General features: G+C 39.8%; 1 protein-coding gene across 1 annotated transcript in view; it reads right to left on the bottom strand.

Moving 5' to 3' along the window:
• Positions 1 to 15,071, bottom strand: part of atf6 (activating transcription factor 6) — a 49,339-nt gene extending 34,268 nt beyond the window's left edge. Inside the window, exons 1-7 of the mRNA XM_034223587.1 lie at positions 14,851 to 15,071; positions 11,797 to 11,873; positions 10,231 to 10,306; positions 6,522 to 6,619; positions 5,198 to 5,321; positions 3,149 to 3,349; positions 1,343 to 1,512 (exon numbers count right to left, since the gene is read on the bottom strand). Coding sequence (XP_034079478.1) covers positions 1,343 to 1,512; positions 3,149 to 3,349; positions 5,198 to 5,321; positions 6,522 to 6,619; positions 10,231 to 10,306; positions 11,797 to 11,873; positions 14,851 to 14,950 — 846 coding nt within the window. The 5' untranslated portion in view covers positions 14,951 to 15,071. The remainder of the gene's footprint in view (positions 1 to 1,342; positions 1,513 to 3,148; positions 3,350 to 5,197; positions 5,322 to 6,521; positions 6,620 to 10,230; positions 10,307 to 11,796; positions 11,874 to 14,850) is intronic.
• Between the last annotated feature and the right edge of the window lie 1,271 nt (positions 15,072 to 16,342).

Below are 16,342 nucleotides of genomic sequence, written 5' to 3'. Positions count from 1 at the left end.
TGCATGTTTTGATGTCTGTCCTGACATCACCCCTGATTGCAACACAGTGTCCTTCTATGACACCATTCACAGTCTGCACAACAAATAAATGACGTGCATCTTTCCAATGAAGCTCATCTGTGGGTGGTTTAAGGCTTTGTGAAAGTCAAAGAGGCTGAGACTGTTGATACTGTACTAATCATGACAACCAAATTCATTTAAGATCACATTTTTTATATTCAACTACCAAGCAGCGGTTTGCGTGTTGACAACATGGCCAAATACTTCAATGTAATGTTGTATATTTTGGCCTCATTTGTGTCTTCCCAGGCTGGCATGGCCCATGAAGTTTCATATATTTTCCTTCAGTATGGAAAAATCGTCACCATCTCAAATAATAAAAAGCACTTTATTTTTATAGTTTCACGCAGAATTTAAAAGTAATGGTTTGTGAAATTAAAATAAATACTAAAAATGGGGAAAGATGAGTGATTTTATGACGAGCAGGTTCCAGTCCAAGTGTGAACATGGTAACCACAAAATCATAGTTACAAAGGGCAAGTGCGCGCACGCCCATGGAGCAACTAAAGCGACTGCAGGCAAGTCCCCGCATGTCAAAGCAGACACATGGAGACACTTGAATGTACTATGTCGTCTTATGAAGGAGTATGACCTTCAAAAGATCTGGTAAGCAACTAAATCTGGTGACCTACAAATACAATATATCAAGGATGTCAAGAATGCTGTGTTTGAGCAATCAGATCTCCATTTCAATCTGGGTCTGGGAACGTGACACTACTTCATCTACTGATTGGCTTTCTTTGTGAACAACATCCCATTTGTGCAACCAAAGGGAAACATGGAGTACCGCCCAATGATTGTGGATGTAACCGATCAAGCTAATCTGAGTGGCCTGGAAACATCTCAAGATCTGATCAAATAAAAGGTTTATGTCACGGGGCTAGTGGACATATAAAGAGAGATGTATGGAACCGTCTGGAGCCAGAGCCCAGTCTGCTCTGATTGGTTAGCTGGCCGGCTCTGTTGTGATTTTGTCAACTGCTTAGAGATGTCCCGCCCCTTAGCCTATCACAAACAATGTGTTGGAGCTCTAGCCAATAGAAGCGCAAGTGATACATAATAATGTCATTATGTTACACAAGTAAACAAAGGAGTCCAATGGAGGTGTTTCAGGCAGCGGGGGAGTGTGTGAGAGAAACTCCCTCTGGAGGGAACTTTGAATTTTAGCCTTTGCAGACCATTTACATGCACTAAAACCTCTCTCATGTACACCCCCCTGTGGTAATACCACAGTGCAGCTCAACAAGTAGGAAGAGTAAAGAGATAAAGAGTTTGGACTCACATCATCATCTGAGGAAGGGGAGCGAAGCGTGAGTGAGACCGACGGAGGAGCAGCGAGGGGGAAGGGCCTGTCCTGGGTGAGCGTTGGCATGGCGACCACATTGGCGGTGATGGCCCCTGCTGTCTGGATCTGAAGCACCTGGGTTGGCTGAGATAGCACTATGGGACGTCCTGAGAAAGAGAACGCAACACACAGGTCTTAGCCATACTATAACCATATTTTGACTGTGTGATTACCACTGAAAAACTCTGACTGTGTTTATGTGTGTCAGTTTGTTTTCATGTTTATGTTCTTATCCCACATTCGTTTTGCCATCTTCTACAAACACATTCAACCTGATATTCTATGCAATCTGGAATCAACATCAGTGTGCCTGAGAAAGACCCTCCTGCAGCAGATGGTACAGTCCTGCTCCTTAAACTCCCCTCACAACTGGTGACCTACATTAACCCCTTGTCTTTAACGGGAATCTCTGTGTTTAAAGTACAGGTGGAAAAGATGTTTACCATCGTGACCTATGGTCTTGAACTTCCACATTCCAAACTGAGAGGTGTGCGAGGTTTATGTGTAGGAACACGCATAAACCTGTGTGCTGACACACATTCAAAATGGATTATGGTGTAAAAGAAAAAAAGCAGCACCTTCAAAAACATGATATTCTCCATGTTTATAAATGTGCTGTTAATGCAGGAGCCTACCAGAGTGTAACCCACCAGTGAGATTGTGCCAGGAACCATTCCTCAAACGGACCCAGCGACTGCTAACACTAAACAACCCGTCATTACTAATCGTTAGCCAGACTTGCTAATGAAAGTGTGGTGCCAACAAACAGGCTCAACATCTGTAAGAAACATTTATGAGAATGAAATTAAAAGAAATGTAATACCTCAGGAACACCTGTCTGTTTTTAGAAATACCGGTCAAACTCAATAAAATGTAGCTCATCAGTAAATACCTCCAATGTCTTTCCTCCATCTGCCAGTATAAAGCCCAGAGCTCACTCCTCCGCTGTGAATATTTCAGAGATCTTAAATCATGGAGACTCGTAACACTGAGCCGGCTTGACTTCCAGCCGGGGCCCTAAACTTGGATAACTTGGCTTAAGCTATCTGCCATCTTGGCCCTTACCAGGATGACAGTTGAGCCAAGTTCAAACTCAAGTGGAGGGAGGTCAGATGCTCCACCCTCCTGGGTCCCAGGCAGTGACATAAGTATTTACGTTGGCCTAAGTGCTGCTGATGTAACCAGATTGGTTAACTGGGGAGACTAAACCACAAAAACTAAATAATTGTTTTTTTTTATCCTTTCATGAACAAATTACCATAATAGCTCATGAATAGTGTTTGGTTTCAATGTGGGTTATAAAAACAAACGTTCTCGCTTGTTTATCTATAAAGGCTGATTCCCAGCATTGTATTATTTCTCAACCGTAGCCCAAATGTAAACATATTTTGTTTAAAAAAGAAGAATTATACGCTTTTAACGTTTGATTTACTTGTTATAATTTAACCTTTAATGATTGCAGCATGGAACAGTGATGACTGAAGCTCACTGATGAGAATAAACTAAGGTTAAAGCACCATCTGCTGGCCAACACACTACAATTTAAATGATTGTCTAAGCAAGAATGACAACAAAACTCATCAGACACAAACAAACAGTACTTATAATAGGTTGTCTTTCAATTGAAATGACTCTAATTAGAGAACAACACATTGCTTGGTCACAATTCCAGTGCCGTGATCTGATGCAATACAGTGTGAAGTGATGCAACGTGTCTCTGTGTGTTGCAGTGAGAGCTCTGACCTGGAGGGGGCGCTGGTTGGATGCAGATCGGAGCTTGTTTGATGACAGGCAGCACAGTGGTTTGCAGGGGCTGGATGATGATTGTCTTTGTCTGCAGGGGGGCAGCATGAGCGAGGGGCACAGCTGTAATCAGGGGCTTCGGCTGGATAGAAACCTTTGGGCCAATCTGAATCGGCCTCTTGATTGGCTGAGCTTGTCTGGCTGTTATGTGGATGGGGGGGGTTGGGTGGAGTGAGAAGAGGAAACAGTATTCAGGTTAATACAAGCAGAAGTGGGAAGTAGTGGAGTACAAAAACGTTGTTACTGTACTTAAGTACATTTTTCTGGTATCAGTACTTTACTCCACTACTTATTTTTCTGACGACTTTTTACTTTTACTTACATGTTGAACACAAATACCTGTACTTTCTACTTCTTACATGTTGAACCCAAATACCTGTACTTTCTACTTCTTACATGTTGAACCCAAATACCTGTACTTTCTACTTCTTACATGTTGAACACAAATACCTGTACTTTCTACTTCTTACATGTTGAACACAAATACCTGTACTTTCTACTTCTCACATGTTGAACACAAATACCTGTACTTTCTACTTCTTACATGTTGAACACAAATACCTGAACTTTCTACTTCTTACATGTTGAACACAAATACCTGTACTTTCTACTTCTTACATGTTGAACCCAAATACCTGTACTTTCTACTTCTTACATGTTGAACTCAAATACCTGTACTTTCTACTTCTTACATGTTGAACACAAATACCTGTACTTTCTACTTCTTACATGTTGAACACAAATACCTGTACTTTCTACTTCTTACATGTTGAACACAAATACCTGTACTTTCTACTTCTTACATGTTTAACACAAATACCTGTACTTTCTACTTCTTACATGTTGAACACAAATACCTGTACTTTCTACTTCTTACATGTTGAACACAAATACCTGTACTTTCTACTTCTTACATGTTGAACTCAAATACCTGAACTTTCTACTTCTTACATGTTGAACTCAAATACCTGAACTTTCTACTTCTTACATGTTGAACACAAATACCTGAACTTTCTACTTCTTACATGTTGAACTCAAATACCTGTACTTTCTACTTCTTACATGTTGAACTCAAATACCTGAACTTTCTACTTCTTACATGTTGAACTCAAATACCTGAACTTTCTACTTCTTACATGTTGAACTCAAATACCTGAACTTTCTACTTCTTACATGTTGAACACAAATACCTGAACTTTCTACTTCTTACATGTTGAACTCAAATACCTGAACTTTCTACTTCTTACATGTTGAACCCAAATACCTGTACTTTCTACTTCTTACATGTTGAACCCAAATACCTGTACTTTCTACTTCTTACATTTTCCAAACAGCTGGTTCCTTTAGTCTGAATGTGTGTTTGGTGCGTGATCATTATTATGTAGAGTCATTGCGTGCCTATTGATTTGAACACGATCCGTGTATCCATCACTTCCTGGTCTTCTCTAAAGAAGAGGGACCAATGAAAACGTTGTCATGTTGCCGTTGTTCAGCATGGAAACATTCATTAGCTAACAATGACATTATTGTTCTATTAATATAAAGGGAGCCAGGTACTCTTTAAAACAGCTGGTAGTTATGGGTACTTTTTACTTAAGTACATTTCAAAGCCCTCTTTACTTTTACTTGAGTAAAGAAGTTTAGTCAGCACTTCTACTTTTACCAGAGTATTTTTAAAACGAGTATCTGTACTTCTACTTGAGTAAAGGATGTGTGTACTTTGCCATCTCTGAATACAAGGAAAGGCTCTGTTAGCTTAACCCTAAGCTCAGGTGAAGAAATGTGTATTTTTAGGAGCTAGTTCTTTTCCAACATTTGCCAGTATGTTTTTACTGAGAGAGACGAGTTCTTCTTTGTTCGTTTGGTTGATTGCATCCCAGAATGGTAAAAGTCCAGAGGTCAAAAATCCCCACTGGATTTTAAACAAAGCGTAGAAACATATTTGACAGCTGCTGAGCGAGCAGATGTTTGGTGGTGGAGCTGCCTCACCTCGCGCCGTCTGGCTGTTCCTCTTCGGAGCTTTCTTAGCTGGAGGAGAGTTTACAGAATAGCTGCTGGACTCTGAGCAGAAGGAAACAGGAGAGAGCTGAGATTGTGGAGATAGAGCCTCGTCCTGGAGGGGAAACAGAGAAGATTGCTGTCTATTAGATATTGGACCTCTTTTTTCGAGACATCAGATGTGAAAAAAAGCATGGTTGTAATCCTGTGGCAACGTCATGTTAACCCCTTTAACAGTAGCACTGAATCATTTCAAATCAATGTCTAATGGCAACCACTTAAGACATAAATAATTACAAAAGGATTTCTGTTTTTTGTGGGAAATCGTAATATTTGCAACATTAATCTCATTTGGATTTAAAATAATATACAAATGATCATGGTATTATTGTTGCGAGGATCTGTACCATACACAAAGGTGTTTCAAGGTGTAGAATAACATTTTAGGCCAGGACATCTTTGCAGCAGCACAATACTTTGTTCAGAATGGCAAAATTGACGAAATTGCACCTCCTTAGATTTGGATATTGCACCTGTCCATATTGACAATTTGATACAATTCTGATAACTTCATCAACCCTTATACAAAGTTGAATTATTATGACTTCTGCTGCTCAAAAATGCACATTTGTAAGCTGTGTCAGTTTTTGCACAAGGGCCTAATATTGTCATCCAACAGGCTTCTAATAAACACATTAAGTCATAGTAGCTTTTGGGTCATGATGCTAGCCTGCAGTTGTCATTACTCATCAACAACCTTCCCAAGAAAGTAGAGAGCCCTGTCTGACAAAATATGATATGATTGCTGTCACATCAGATGAAATATGACTCTAGTGTCCTTGTCAGTATTCAAAGACTCCAGTAGACACATGTGTCCTTGGATTCAGTCAGGGTGATACAGTAACAGAGTATTGGTGCACACAGTGTTGGGGCTAGACAAAGATGTAACCCCTGTCCTTGTTTTGACATTGTGAAAACATCTGCCTGCTAAATTATGCTAATATAGCTAAAGTTGTCAGCACCTCATATTTAACGAAGGGGCGGGGCAGCGCTCAGGCAGGCGGCAAATTATTAACTTGACAAGGTGTTTAAGGCTTTTGTTAATAAGTGTCTAAAGTGTGTATCCAAAAGTGAAGAGCAGCTGTTAATGTTTGGACACCATCTGGATGGAGCTTTTACTTGTCCCAACTGTGCACCAAGAGGGGAGCATATTTAAATACCCACAGCCGATAACAATGGTACACATTTGCATTGGAAATACAAGTCAAATACCCAAAAAACCGAGGAGGTCACAGTGTTGAAGACAGTGACTTACTTGTAGGAAGTATGGGGACAGGGCCTCCACAGAGCCAGGGGAGGGGGCGGAGCTCAGAGTGTGAGCAGGTGACAGAGAGTCCACGCTCACCTCACCATCTGGATGCACAAGGACAAAGACGACAACAAATCTGTCACATATAGAGGCTTATCTTCTTTGGCAGAAAGGATTTACTATCACTGTTTATTTCCACACATACATTCAACGATAAACCCTTTCTATATCCTTTGGTTTATTTAGCATAAACCACTGTGTCCAATTTGTTCACACTTCAGGCTTTCAACATCTTTTAACTTTTAAATCCAAGCACTTTCAAGAAAAACTAAACTAAAAATGACTCAGGTCATCAAAGCCTTCATCCTCACATTAAAATGGTAACTATAAATGCAAGTTGTCAGAATTACTTTATATCCACTTCAATCTATCACACTCCCACACATGCACACAAACACAGGAGACAAGTAGCCTAAAGAAGTTCATCTTCACCATGTGATCAAGACTGTCATAGCAAATCAAATCATGAAGCAGCCATGCAAACATTAAATGTGTGGGGGAAACTTCTGAAGCAATTGGAAACAGGACTCAGAGACACGAGGAGAGCTGGAGCTTTGATGTCAAACACTGATGGTTTATTTGGAGTTACGGCCGGAGAATTGACAAGACAGGTCGTGTGTCACGAGTTGACACAGCGGTTGTCAAACCAATTCTGAAGAACTCTTTCTGTAGCTCGAGGTTTTAACTAGTTCGGAGTGTAATAATCAACATTCTTTATCAGTGAGACTAAACAATGATGGACCCTGAATCTAACTAGAGCTCTCGTCCATATGAAAGAATGTGCGCCAGGGAACCTACGTCCCTGAACAGTAAAGTACCTCGTGGCGGCTTGTGCTCTATCATAGACTGGCAACAACAATGCGCCCAAGCTGCTCCTCCTTAAAGATCAAATGCAAAGCTTCCAAATATGCTACATTTTTATAGAAATGTTGTTTTTAAGACTGTCTGTATTTTTTATTTAATTTAAATCAAGATAATACACCCGAAAAAAAAGCTTTTTATTGATACAAAACTCGACCCAAAGCCGTCTGAATTTCTGACATGTCATTCCCAGCAGCCTCCGTGCGCGTGACGTCCTTTTGTACAAACAGTCTCTGGGCCAAATATCCCGACTCGGCAGTCTCCTGCGCTGTTCACATGTCAGCGGTGTTTTTCGCTCATGACTGGTGCAGAAAACTCTGAATTATATCCGCGAAATCACGCAAAACATGGGTTATTGTTGTGCTTTCGGATGTACGAACGGTGCGGGATCTGGGAGAAGTTTTCCACCACCCCGCCCTTGTGGGCGAGATTTGTCAATGTATGTGAATCCTGCTGGGGTGATTTGATTTAAACTAAAATAGTCCAGGGTTTTTTGCCATGTTTCGGTCAGATACAGAAAGTCCAGGTTATTGTCTTTAATGAATTCATTCAGAATGTGGCTTTTATTGTGGATGGAGCGTGTGTTGAGCAGGGCTGCTCTGAGGTGACGTTGCATTGGGGGGGGGGGGGTTGTGTGGACCGGGGGGGGGGGGGGGGGAGATTGGTCAGATTCACGTGTTGTTTGTTGTGATGGCGTAGTGTGGGCGTGTGACAGGACCGAATGGTCGGGATGGAGTGTGGCGACGTGGAATTAAATAAAAACGTCCGGCCAGAGCGGCAGAGCCTCCGTGTGGAGGACGGCGTTTGCGGAGTATTTCATTATCTGCGAGGATGTCCATGCAGTCCGGACGCAGGCGGTTATTAAAGGAGTGGAGATCTGACAGGGAGTAGAGCGGCGGCATGATCCGATGAAGTGGCGCTAGCACGGAGCTAGCTAATGCTGGGGACCCGGGCAGCAGAGACCAGGAGCCGGATGACCGTGGAAGAAGGAGCGGTGTGAGTCCAGATAAAATGAGAATTATAATCCACAGCATATCAGGAGAATCATTCCAGTGGTTTCCAGAGGAGAATCGTAGGAGGGGCTGACAGCCTGGTGCAGAGTGGGAGCCGGGTGACCAGCCTACTAGCTAGTTAGCTAGCTTGATAGTCACCGGCTGTAGGCGGCAGGGAGAGACGATGTCAGCGGGGAAGCCGGCTGATCGCAGCGGGATGGGAAGACCCACACGAGCCGTGGAGTTAGGGTGGAGTTGGGGTGGAGACAGAAATGTTAGCTCAGCAGACTTCAGGGAGCCGAGGAGCATCTAGGTAGCAGCCTGCTAGGTCCGATAATGCTAGCTAGCTAGCGGGCTAGGGACCGGTGAGCAGGAAAGAGCCAGCAGGTAGGAGATGACAACACAAATATCTGTCTCGATTCGATATAGAGATGCTGCTATTTTTGCTGATGACTGACGTTTCAAAAGTAGAGAGCCAGACAGGAGAGGTTCTGATCTGGACTAAAGAACAATATTTGGGGCGGAGGAGCGGCGAACAAACAACGCCAGCACCCTCGGCGACCCGGGAAAAATAATCACCTACAATCAAGTCAAAATACTTTAGTGGTACTTTAGTGGTTGGATGTCGACAACATACTCCAGATCTTGGGTGGCCTCCGACTCAGAATCAGACATGATAACGAAACTAAGTTGTACTATCGGCGGAAGCAGCTGTGAGCGATAAACCAGGTGGAAATATGTTTGTACACTCTGACGTCACGCGCAGCGCCATCTTGCGGAGACGAGCGTATTTAATGGCTGAGAAATAAATCGTCGGACTTGGTGTTGGGGGTTGACTATATACAGTCTATGGGTTGAACAAAATAAATATTACGCATTGCCAGAAGCATATTATCTCCGATTTTAATACTGCAATATCTTAGATAGTGTTGTAGCTATATGATTTCGATTTTACTGGCAATTATAAAAAAATCTTTGCATTTGATCTTTAAGAGAGAGCAATACCCAAGGCCGTAGATCAGTGTTTCTCAAAGTGTGGTTCGCGGACCACTGGTGGTCCGTGACCGCCCCCTAGTGGTCCGTGAGTATATTGGTAACATTTCATATTGGAAATTAATTAAAGTTTTCAGCACTCGCGGGAATATCTCTGCAATGGAGAGCTTAACTTTAACTTTCGATTGCATGATATAGCCCAGCGCAACACCTTCATCAAACATGTTGCCACTTGTTTGTACCATTTTCAGGCGATTTGTAATCTGTTCTAGAAAAACGATGTGATTTTGGATATTTGTGGAGTTAGGTGGTCCGCAAGTGTTTTTTTATTGGTTAAGTGGTCCTTGGTGTGAAAACGTTTGAGAAACACTGCTGTAGACCTATGCCGTGGGAAAGGAGACAGTGAGAAGAGTAACCCTAACCCTGATGAACTGTGTCGAAGGTTGAATACCTAATTAAATTATTCCCTAACAAAATGTACAAATGAAAGTCACTTGTTTTGTTTCCTTATATTTCGCACAAATTAAAAGGCAATATAGAACTGCTCTTTCCCAAATGTAGATAATTAGATTTTTTTTTATTGTAATATTGAGTTAAAAACAAATGCTTTCAATAATTGGTCTATTGGTTATACTTAATGCTTCAAGCTTCAGAAAACAAAAGTTTACCTAAGAATATTCTATCAGCCAAATCACATTACACGGGTTACATCATGGAAAATATATATGAGATGGACATTGGAAAGTTCAGACTTTTCTTATTTTATGCTGAAAGGTGATAACCATGTCTTCACAGATGTCAACATGTACCTGTGCAGCTGCTCCCGTCAACTTCCTTCCACGGCAGTATGTCGATGTCAAAGTCCAGGTCTGAACCCTCATTGGCCTGAGACATCAAAGAAACACTTTTAAAACAAAAGACTGGCAGATTGGGAAAAGATGTCTGACTAATGTGCATATAATAATAATAATAATCATAATAAATACCGCAATAAACCGTATTTGATTTTGTATTAATTTTAGGGCTGTCAGTCGATTAAAATATTTAATCGCGATTAATCGCATGATTGTCCACAGTTAATCGCAAATTAATCGCACATTTTTTATCTGTTCTAAATGTACCTTAGAGGAATATTTTTCAAGTTTTTAATACTCTTATCAACATATGAGTGGACAAATATGCTTTATGCTAATGTTTATTATCATTTGAACAATGACAAATATTCTCATGAATATTAAACAACCTCTGAACATTACAAATATTCGCCTCAATTCAACCTGGAACCTCTCTCATACAATAATACAACACAAATGGTGTGTGTGTGTGCGCGTGTGAGTGTGTGTGATGGATCGTTGGAGCTATGTGCAACTCAAGGCATATGCTCGAACGGGAGCTGCCTGGACGCTGCAATCATGTTGCGCACTATCCGTGCTGAGTGTGCTGACTTTTCGTACAATGTCCCACTGTCTGGCTTCCTGCATAAAGTCAAGTGCTCGGCGCAGTTGTGGCGAAATGTCGCTCCTCTGTTTTCATTTAAACAGCTCCATATCCGTTAGCGCAGCTAGCTAGCACCAGATGCTAACAACAACAATGCACGTAAGGTCTCTCTCTCGCTCGCTCGGGCCACACATACACACACCCTCCCGGTCCTCCCAACAGCCAGTCGGTGCCTGCCGGTGAGCGTGGAAGTGTGGTCTGCTGCAAGCAGGCAGCAGGAGCGGGGCTGTCAGCATCAGCTTGTAGATGGTATTTTAAACTCGATGCGCTCTGAAACTACAGGGCGGCCGAGGAAAAAAAATACACATGCGTTAATCGCGTTAATATAATTAGTGGCGTAATTTTTTTTTTGCGTTATTAACGCGTTAACTTGACAGCCCTAATTCATTTACATTATTTAATTTCATATTCTCATCTTGTACATATCCCATATTCTATTTACATGTATATAGACTTTTTGCACTACTTTTTTTTTAATTTATTTGTTTATTATATATGTTGCATTGTTGGAGGAGCTCAGGTCAGAATAATGTCATTGCCATTTCTACACTGTAGCTTTGTGCATATGACAATAAAACCTTTGAATAATCACTATATATGTTGTTGTTCACTGAGCCATGCATTTGTGACAATTGCAGAAACAGGGACCATTGCCAAGAATTCCTGTTCGTCTCTTAAGTATTCCTGAGTACACCTGACACCTACAACGTAAAACATACTGTTGTTCCTGTATCACATTACCTTACATAATATCATGTTTTATAATGTAAGCTAATAGTGCACCTGCAGCTGTGGCTCTCACGGACGGTTAATAACCACCATTATTTGAGTTTCAGGTTGACAAATACATTTGCATACTGAGAGGAAGAACTACTCACATAGCTGCCATGCTCCAGGGCCTGAAGCAGCTCTTCTGCATCTCCCATGTAGTCGAGCTCATCAAACAGGCTAATGTCTGTGGAACAACAAGCATGAAACATCTAGTCAAAATGCGGTCACACAGATAAACAGACAAATCATGGCTTTAGATTTCACATATCATGATTTATCCCAGCAACAATGATATGCACTCATATATATGTCTGATTAAAACAAATATCCAATGTGGGTATGAACTGGCAAATAAGGATAGTGTATAGTAATTGACGCTGTTTCTACGTAGTTGTGTAACTGTGGGCATTGTGTCCATAATACATGTTTATTTTTAAAGTCGATGCTGATCAAAACGACCAATTTTAACAATTTCAATGTCCGATAGTTCACATGATGCAACTGTCTTTTACTTAAATAATAAAAACTGAACACAAATAGTTTCTGTAAAATAAATGCTAGGGGAAAATGTAAATAATAAATGTCATGCTCAAATGTTTCTGGCCTATTATTGATAATCAGTCGCTGGTTAATTTGGAGCTGTGGGTCGCCAGTTCAACATGTCGAATGAGATTGGGGGCAAAAATAAATCCTTCGGGTTGGCTGCTCAGCTTCGAAAAACAGCGGCCTAGCTTCAGACAAGGGGCTGACGCAAAGAGAAGATGGCAAACACTATTTTCATTAGACAACTTTATGTCGTATGATAATTGGGTGCCACTTTACAATAAGACTACCCTTATAAAGGGTTTATGAATAGTTTGTAATTCATTTATTAATTAGGTTGTGAATACTTTATAAATCATTAAAAAGCTTATATATGACATGAGATAAACAGGGCAACTGTGACCGGTTGCTTGCCAAATAGTGAGCCCACATCTATATGTACTGCTAAGTCTTATATTGGCTACTTAGCTTACTTCGTCTTCTTCATTAACCAGCATCCTTGGTATATGTTGTTCACTGAGTTGATTCTCGCTAAGTAGTCAATATAAGGCTTAGTCATCTTGCCAAATAGTGAGCCTGTGTTGATGTTAGAACTGGTTTATAAATGGTTCTTAATGATTAATAAAGTGTTTACAACCTAATTCATATCCTAATTATAACCCCTTTATGAATCCTTTATAAAGGGTAGTCTTATTGTAAAGTGGTACCCGATAATTCTAACTGTCGGATATTAGGCTAATTGGTAAGTTAGAATCATAAGAACCACTAAATTCTACTATTTATGTATCAAGTCTACATAATGCCGCCGCCTGGTGGCATCTATCATTTTTAGATTAAACCACGCCCACGTCTGCATTAGCGTAGCTTTGCACTACTGCGTCACGGGTGTATAAAGAGAACGCAAATAAAAGAAAAATAATAATAAAGGAAAATAAAATAAATAAATTTTTTATAATAATAATTGAACAAATAACATATTTTAAAAATATATATTATATATTAATATTGAACGATTAATCAACATTTATTCAGCTATGCATAACTGTGTTCTTATCTCACATTTAGAAGCGACTGTAGCTGTTAAATTAATCTTCCGTAGGAAAACGCAATCGTCAAGCGGAAGTGGGCGTGGTTAAATCAAAACTGGGTCGGAAAAACTACAGACGCGGCCTGGTGTTACGGAAAGTTATTTCCTGCCACGCATGCACAGAACATATGTGATATTTGTAGGTTGGCAGCCTTCACACTGGAAAAATAAGAAACTGTAAATGTATGCAATCATTTATGGCATTCATAATTAATATCTAATTCTTAACTGTAAATTGTTTTAATTTATTTAACATTAGAAATGTATTAGTCTGGCCAAACTTTTTCTGTTGAGATTCCCGGAAAAGGGAAATTACTTTCCATAAAAAAAGTTACAAGAACACATTTCTGTTGGGAGGGTTATGCGCCATCAGTACGGACGTCAAATGTCCTGTTTGCCGTACGTAGCTGTCCAATATTGGACAGCCATACAGGACGGCTTGCGCAGTGCAAATCGGGGATACATGCAAGTCGGGTGGTCACAGTTGTACTGGTTCAAATCCTGGTTAAAAATTCGAATGTTGTGCTCGGTCAAAACTTGTTATTTTATGCATCAGCACCTTGTATCTAAAGTGTATGGTCAGGAGGACCTTAGGCATTTTCACTGTGTGTATTATGTCTAGGCGTATTGCTGGTTATTTTTTCACAAAACAACCAAACCCAGCAGGTCTCATCCATCAACATACTACAGCGAACGTAGCTAAGCTCAATGCTATCTGTAGCTAAGACTCAAAGCACATGATAACAAGACATCTCTTCACGTATGTAAATACAGTCTATGGTAAGTACGAGCGTTGCAACTTGTCATAATATGTAAACTAAATGCACCTTTATGTATACTAATAAATATATCTGATTTGGTTACCTAAATGTTGTTAAACTCTGCTTCACTCTATGGGTCTGTCTTGTCTGTCTATGTCACCTGACGTCAATTTAACCATGTTAAATACACTACCTATAGTAGCCTACTATAACAGTCACCTTTAGCTTGTTTGCATGATAAAAACCACAGCAATATCGGTATACCTTTAAAACAGTACAGTATACTTTTACAGCCCTACAGTACATGTTATTATAAAAGACAAATAAAACCGTAAACAATGCTAGAAATTCAAAAACACCACCTGAAAAATACAACTCACAGCCCTGCCATGTACATGAAATCAATTAATACAACCACATTTATCAAACAAATAAAAAGCCAAAAATGGGTTTTTAGACTTTGTGTCTGTTTAAAGCCTAATTAATGGTTATTATTTACATTACAGATCAGGCTCAGCAGGTTAAATCAGCACATAATTTCCTCATTTACTACAGCTAGCTAACGAAATGCTAACTGTATTTGCTATGACATGAAGTGGATGTAAACAGTACAACATCAACCTTCCGCCAATTTACGAGTGTCTTTTTAACGGCAACCTTGTCACAAGAAACAGTTAAGAGTCATATATATTTATATTTATTATGTATATCTGATCTGTTACCTCAATTAAAAGCTAGCTAACGCTTCTTTCCTGTTTGGGTTAACTTACCCCACTCTCCTCCCTGGTCGATAGACATTATCCCTGTTTCACTATCCATCCCGGGGTCTTTTTGAAGATTTTCTAAGTATAACGCCAAGTTGGTTGACATCCTGTTTACAATGCATGAGTCTATTGTCTCAGAAAAACAAGCGACGGCTCATAGGAATGATTCATGTTGCAGCTGTTAGAAGAGGAAATGTCCTGATAGATACACGTCTGACTTAACCGTAAATCTACGGGTGCCACCGAGGGACAAAAGTGCGAAACCACAGTGTTGGGAATTAACCGAATTAACTAGACACTGGTGCTGCCTAACCAGTCCACTAGGCAGCAGTATACAGTAAGGATACTGCACTGAAGGCTGTTTGCACCACAGTTGACCTCTTCGTTAAAATGATTAGTGGTGGCACTGAGTTCATGACCGAGCAGAGGAGATGTATTTGAATTGTGCTTAAAAAGTGTGACTTGCTGGTGATTTGTTATTGAATAAGTAAGTTATTTAAATTGCCCCCATTTTGAAAACGTGGCTTTCTTAACTCTTGGAGTATGTTGTTCAGAATCCCTTTATTAGTCCCACAGAGGGGAAATGTATATTGTTACAGCAGGATAGATAGAGACGATAAGTAAAAATATCACACTGTTAGATAAAAGGGTATGCATATAGTATTTAAAATGAAATAAAATAAAAGGAAAATGTACAGAAGTACACATTCAGGGTAAATAAGTAAGTTAGCAGTACTTGTAAATTCAAATAGGAGCAATATTGCCGTATACTGTGTGGTAGAGGGTTGATTGCAGTGGTAAAATAAAATAATATATTTAACATCTCCTGCTGATTCTTGTTGGAATGGACAACCTATAAGTAGCAGCCAGTAGTAACTATTAGCATAATAAGTTATGTTGCACAACAGTGGTTGACATGAGACATTGATTCTAAATATAAACTGTATATGCAATTTTGCTTAAAAACAATGATTGTAAACTAATGTTGAGTCAAGGATTTCTCACATTAGCTTAGTGAGCTAAAGGCCTAAGTAAGAATAAACAGTCTCTTTATGTAAGTAGCACTTAAAATGTTTGGATTATTCATAGCTAACGTACTTGAAGAATTCTTGCTGTTCTGAATTTGTATTCTCTTGGTTAATTGCACTTATTGTGAGCTGAGAGAAAAGAGGGGTCGATACCTGATAGTCTTATTGATTGATACATTTTATTTCGAAAAAGTAAAATAAATAAGAGAAATTAAAACAAAAAATTACATTTACAACAACAACAACAACAACAACAACAACAGCATTAGCAACATAAACAGTCCCACATCTAGTGTTCGAAAAGGAGTGAGAAGAAGTATAATTTATTTAATCTCACCCCCTTGTCCCTAAATTATTTATTTATAATCTATAATCTGCAATAATTATCATTATTATTCATTATTATTGTTATTATTATTATTATTATTATTATTATTATTATTATTATTATTAATCTGCTTTACCTGTTG

Source organism: Gymnodraco acuticeps, unplaced genomic scaffold (genome assembly GCF_902827175.1).
Source record: "Gymnodraco acuticeps unplaced genomic scaffold, fGymAcu1.1, whole genome shotgun sequence".
In the NCBI taxonomy this organism is placed as follows: Eukaryota; Metazoa; Chordata; class Actinopteri; order Perciformes; family Bathydraconidae; genus Gymnodraco; species Gymnodraco acuticeps.
Note: the sequence above shows the minus strand (reverse complement) of the source record. Positions and strands in the feature narration are given on the sequence as shown.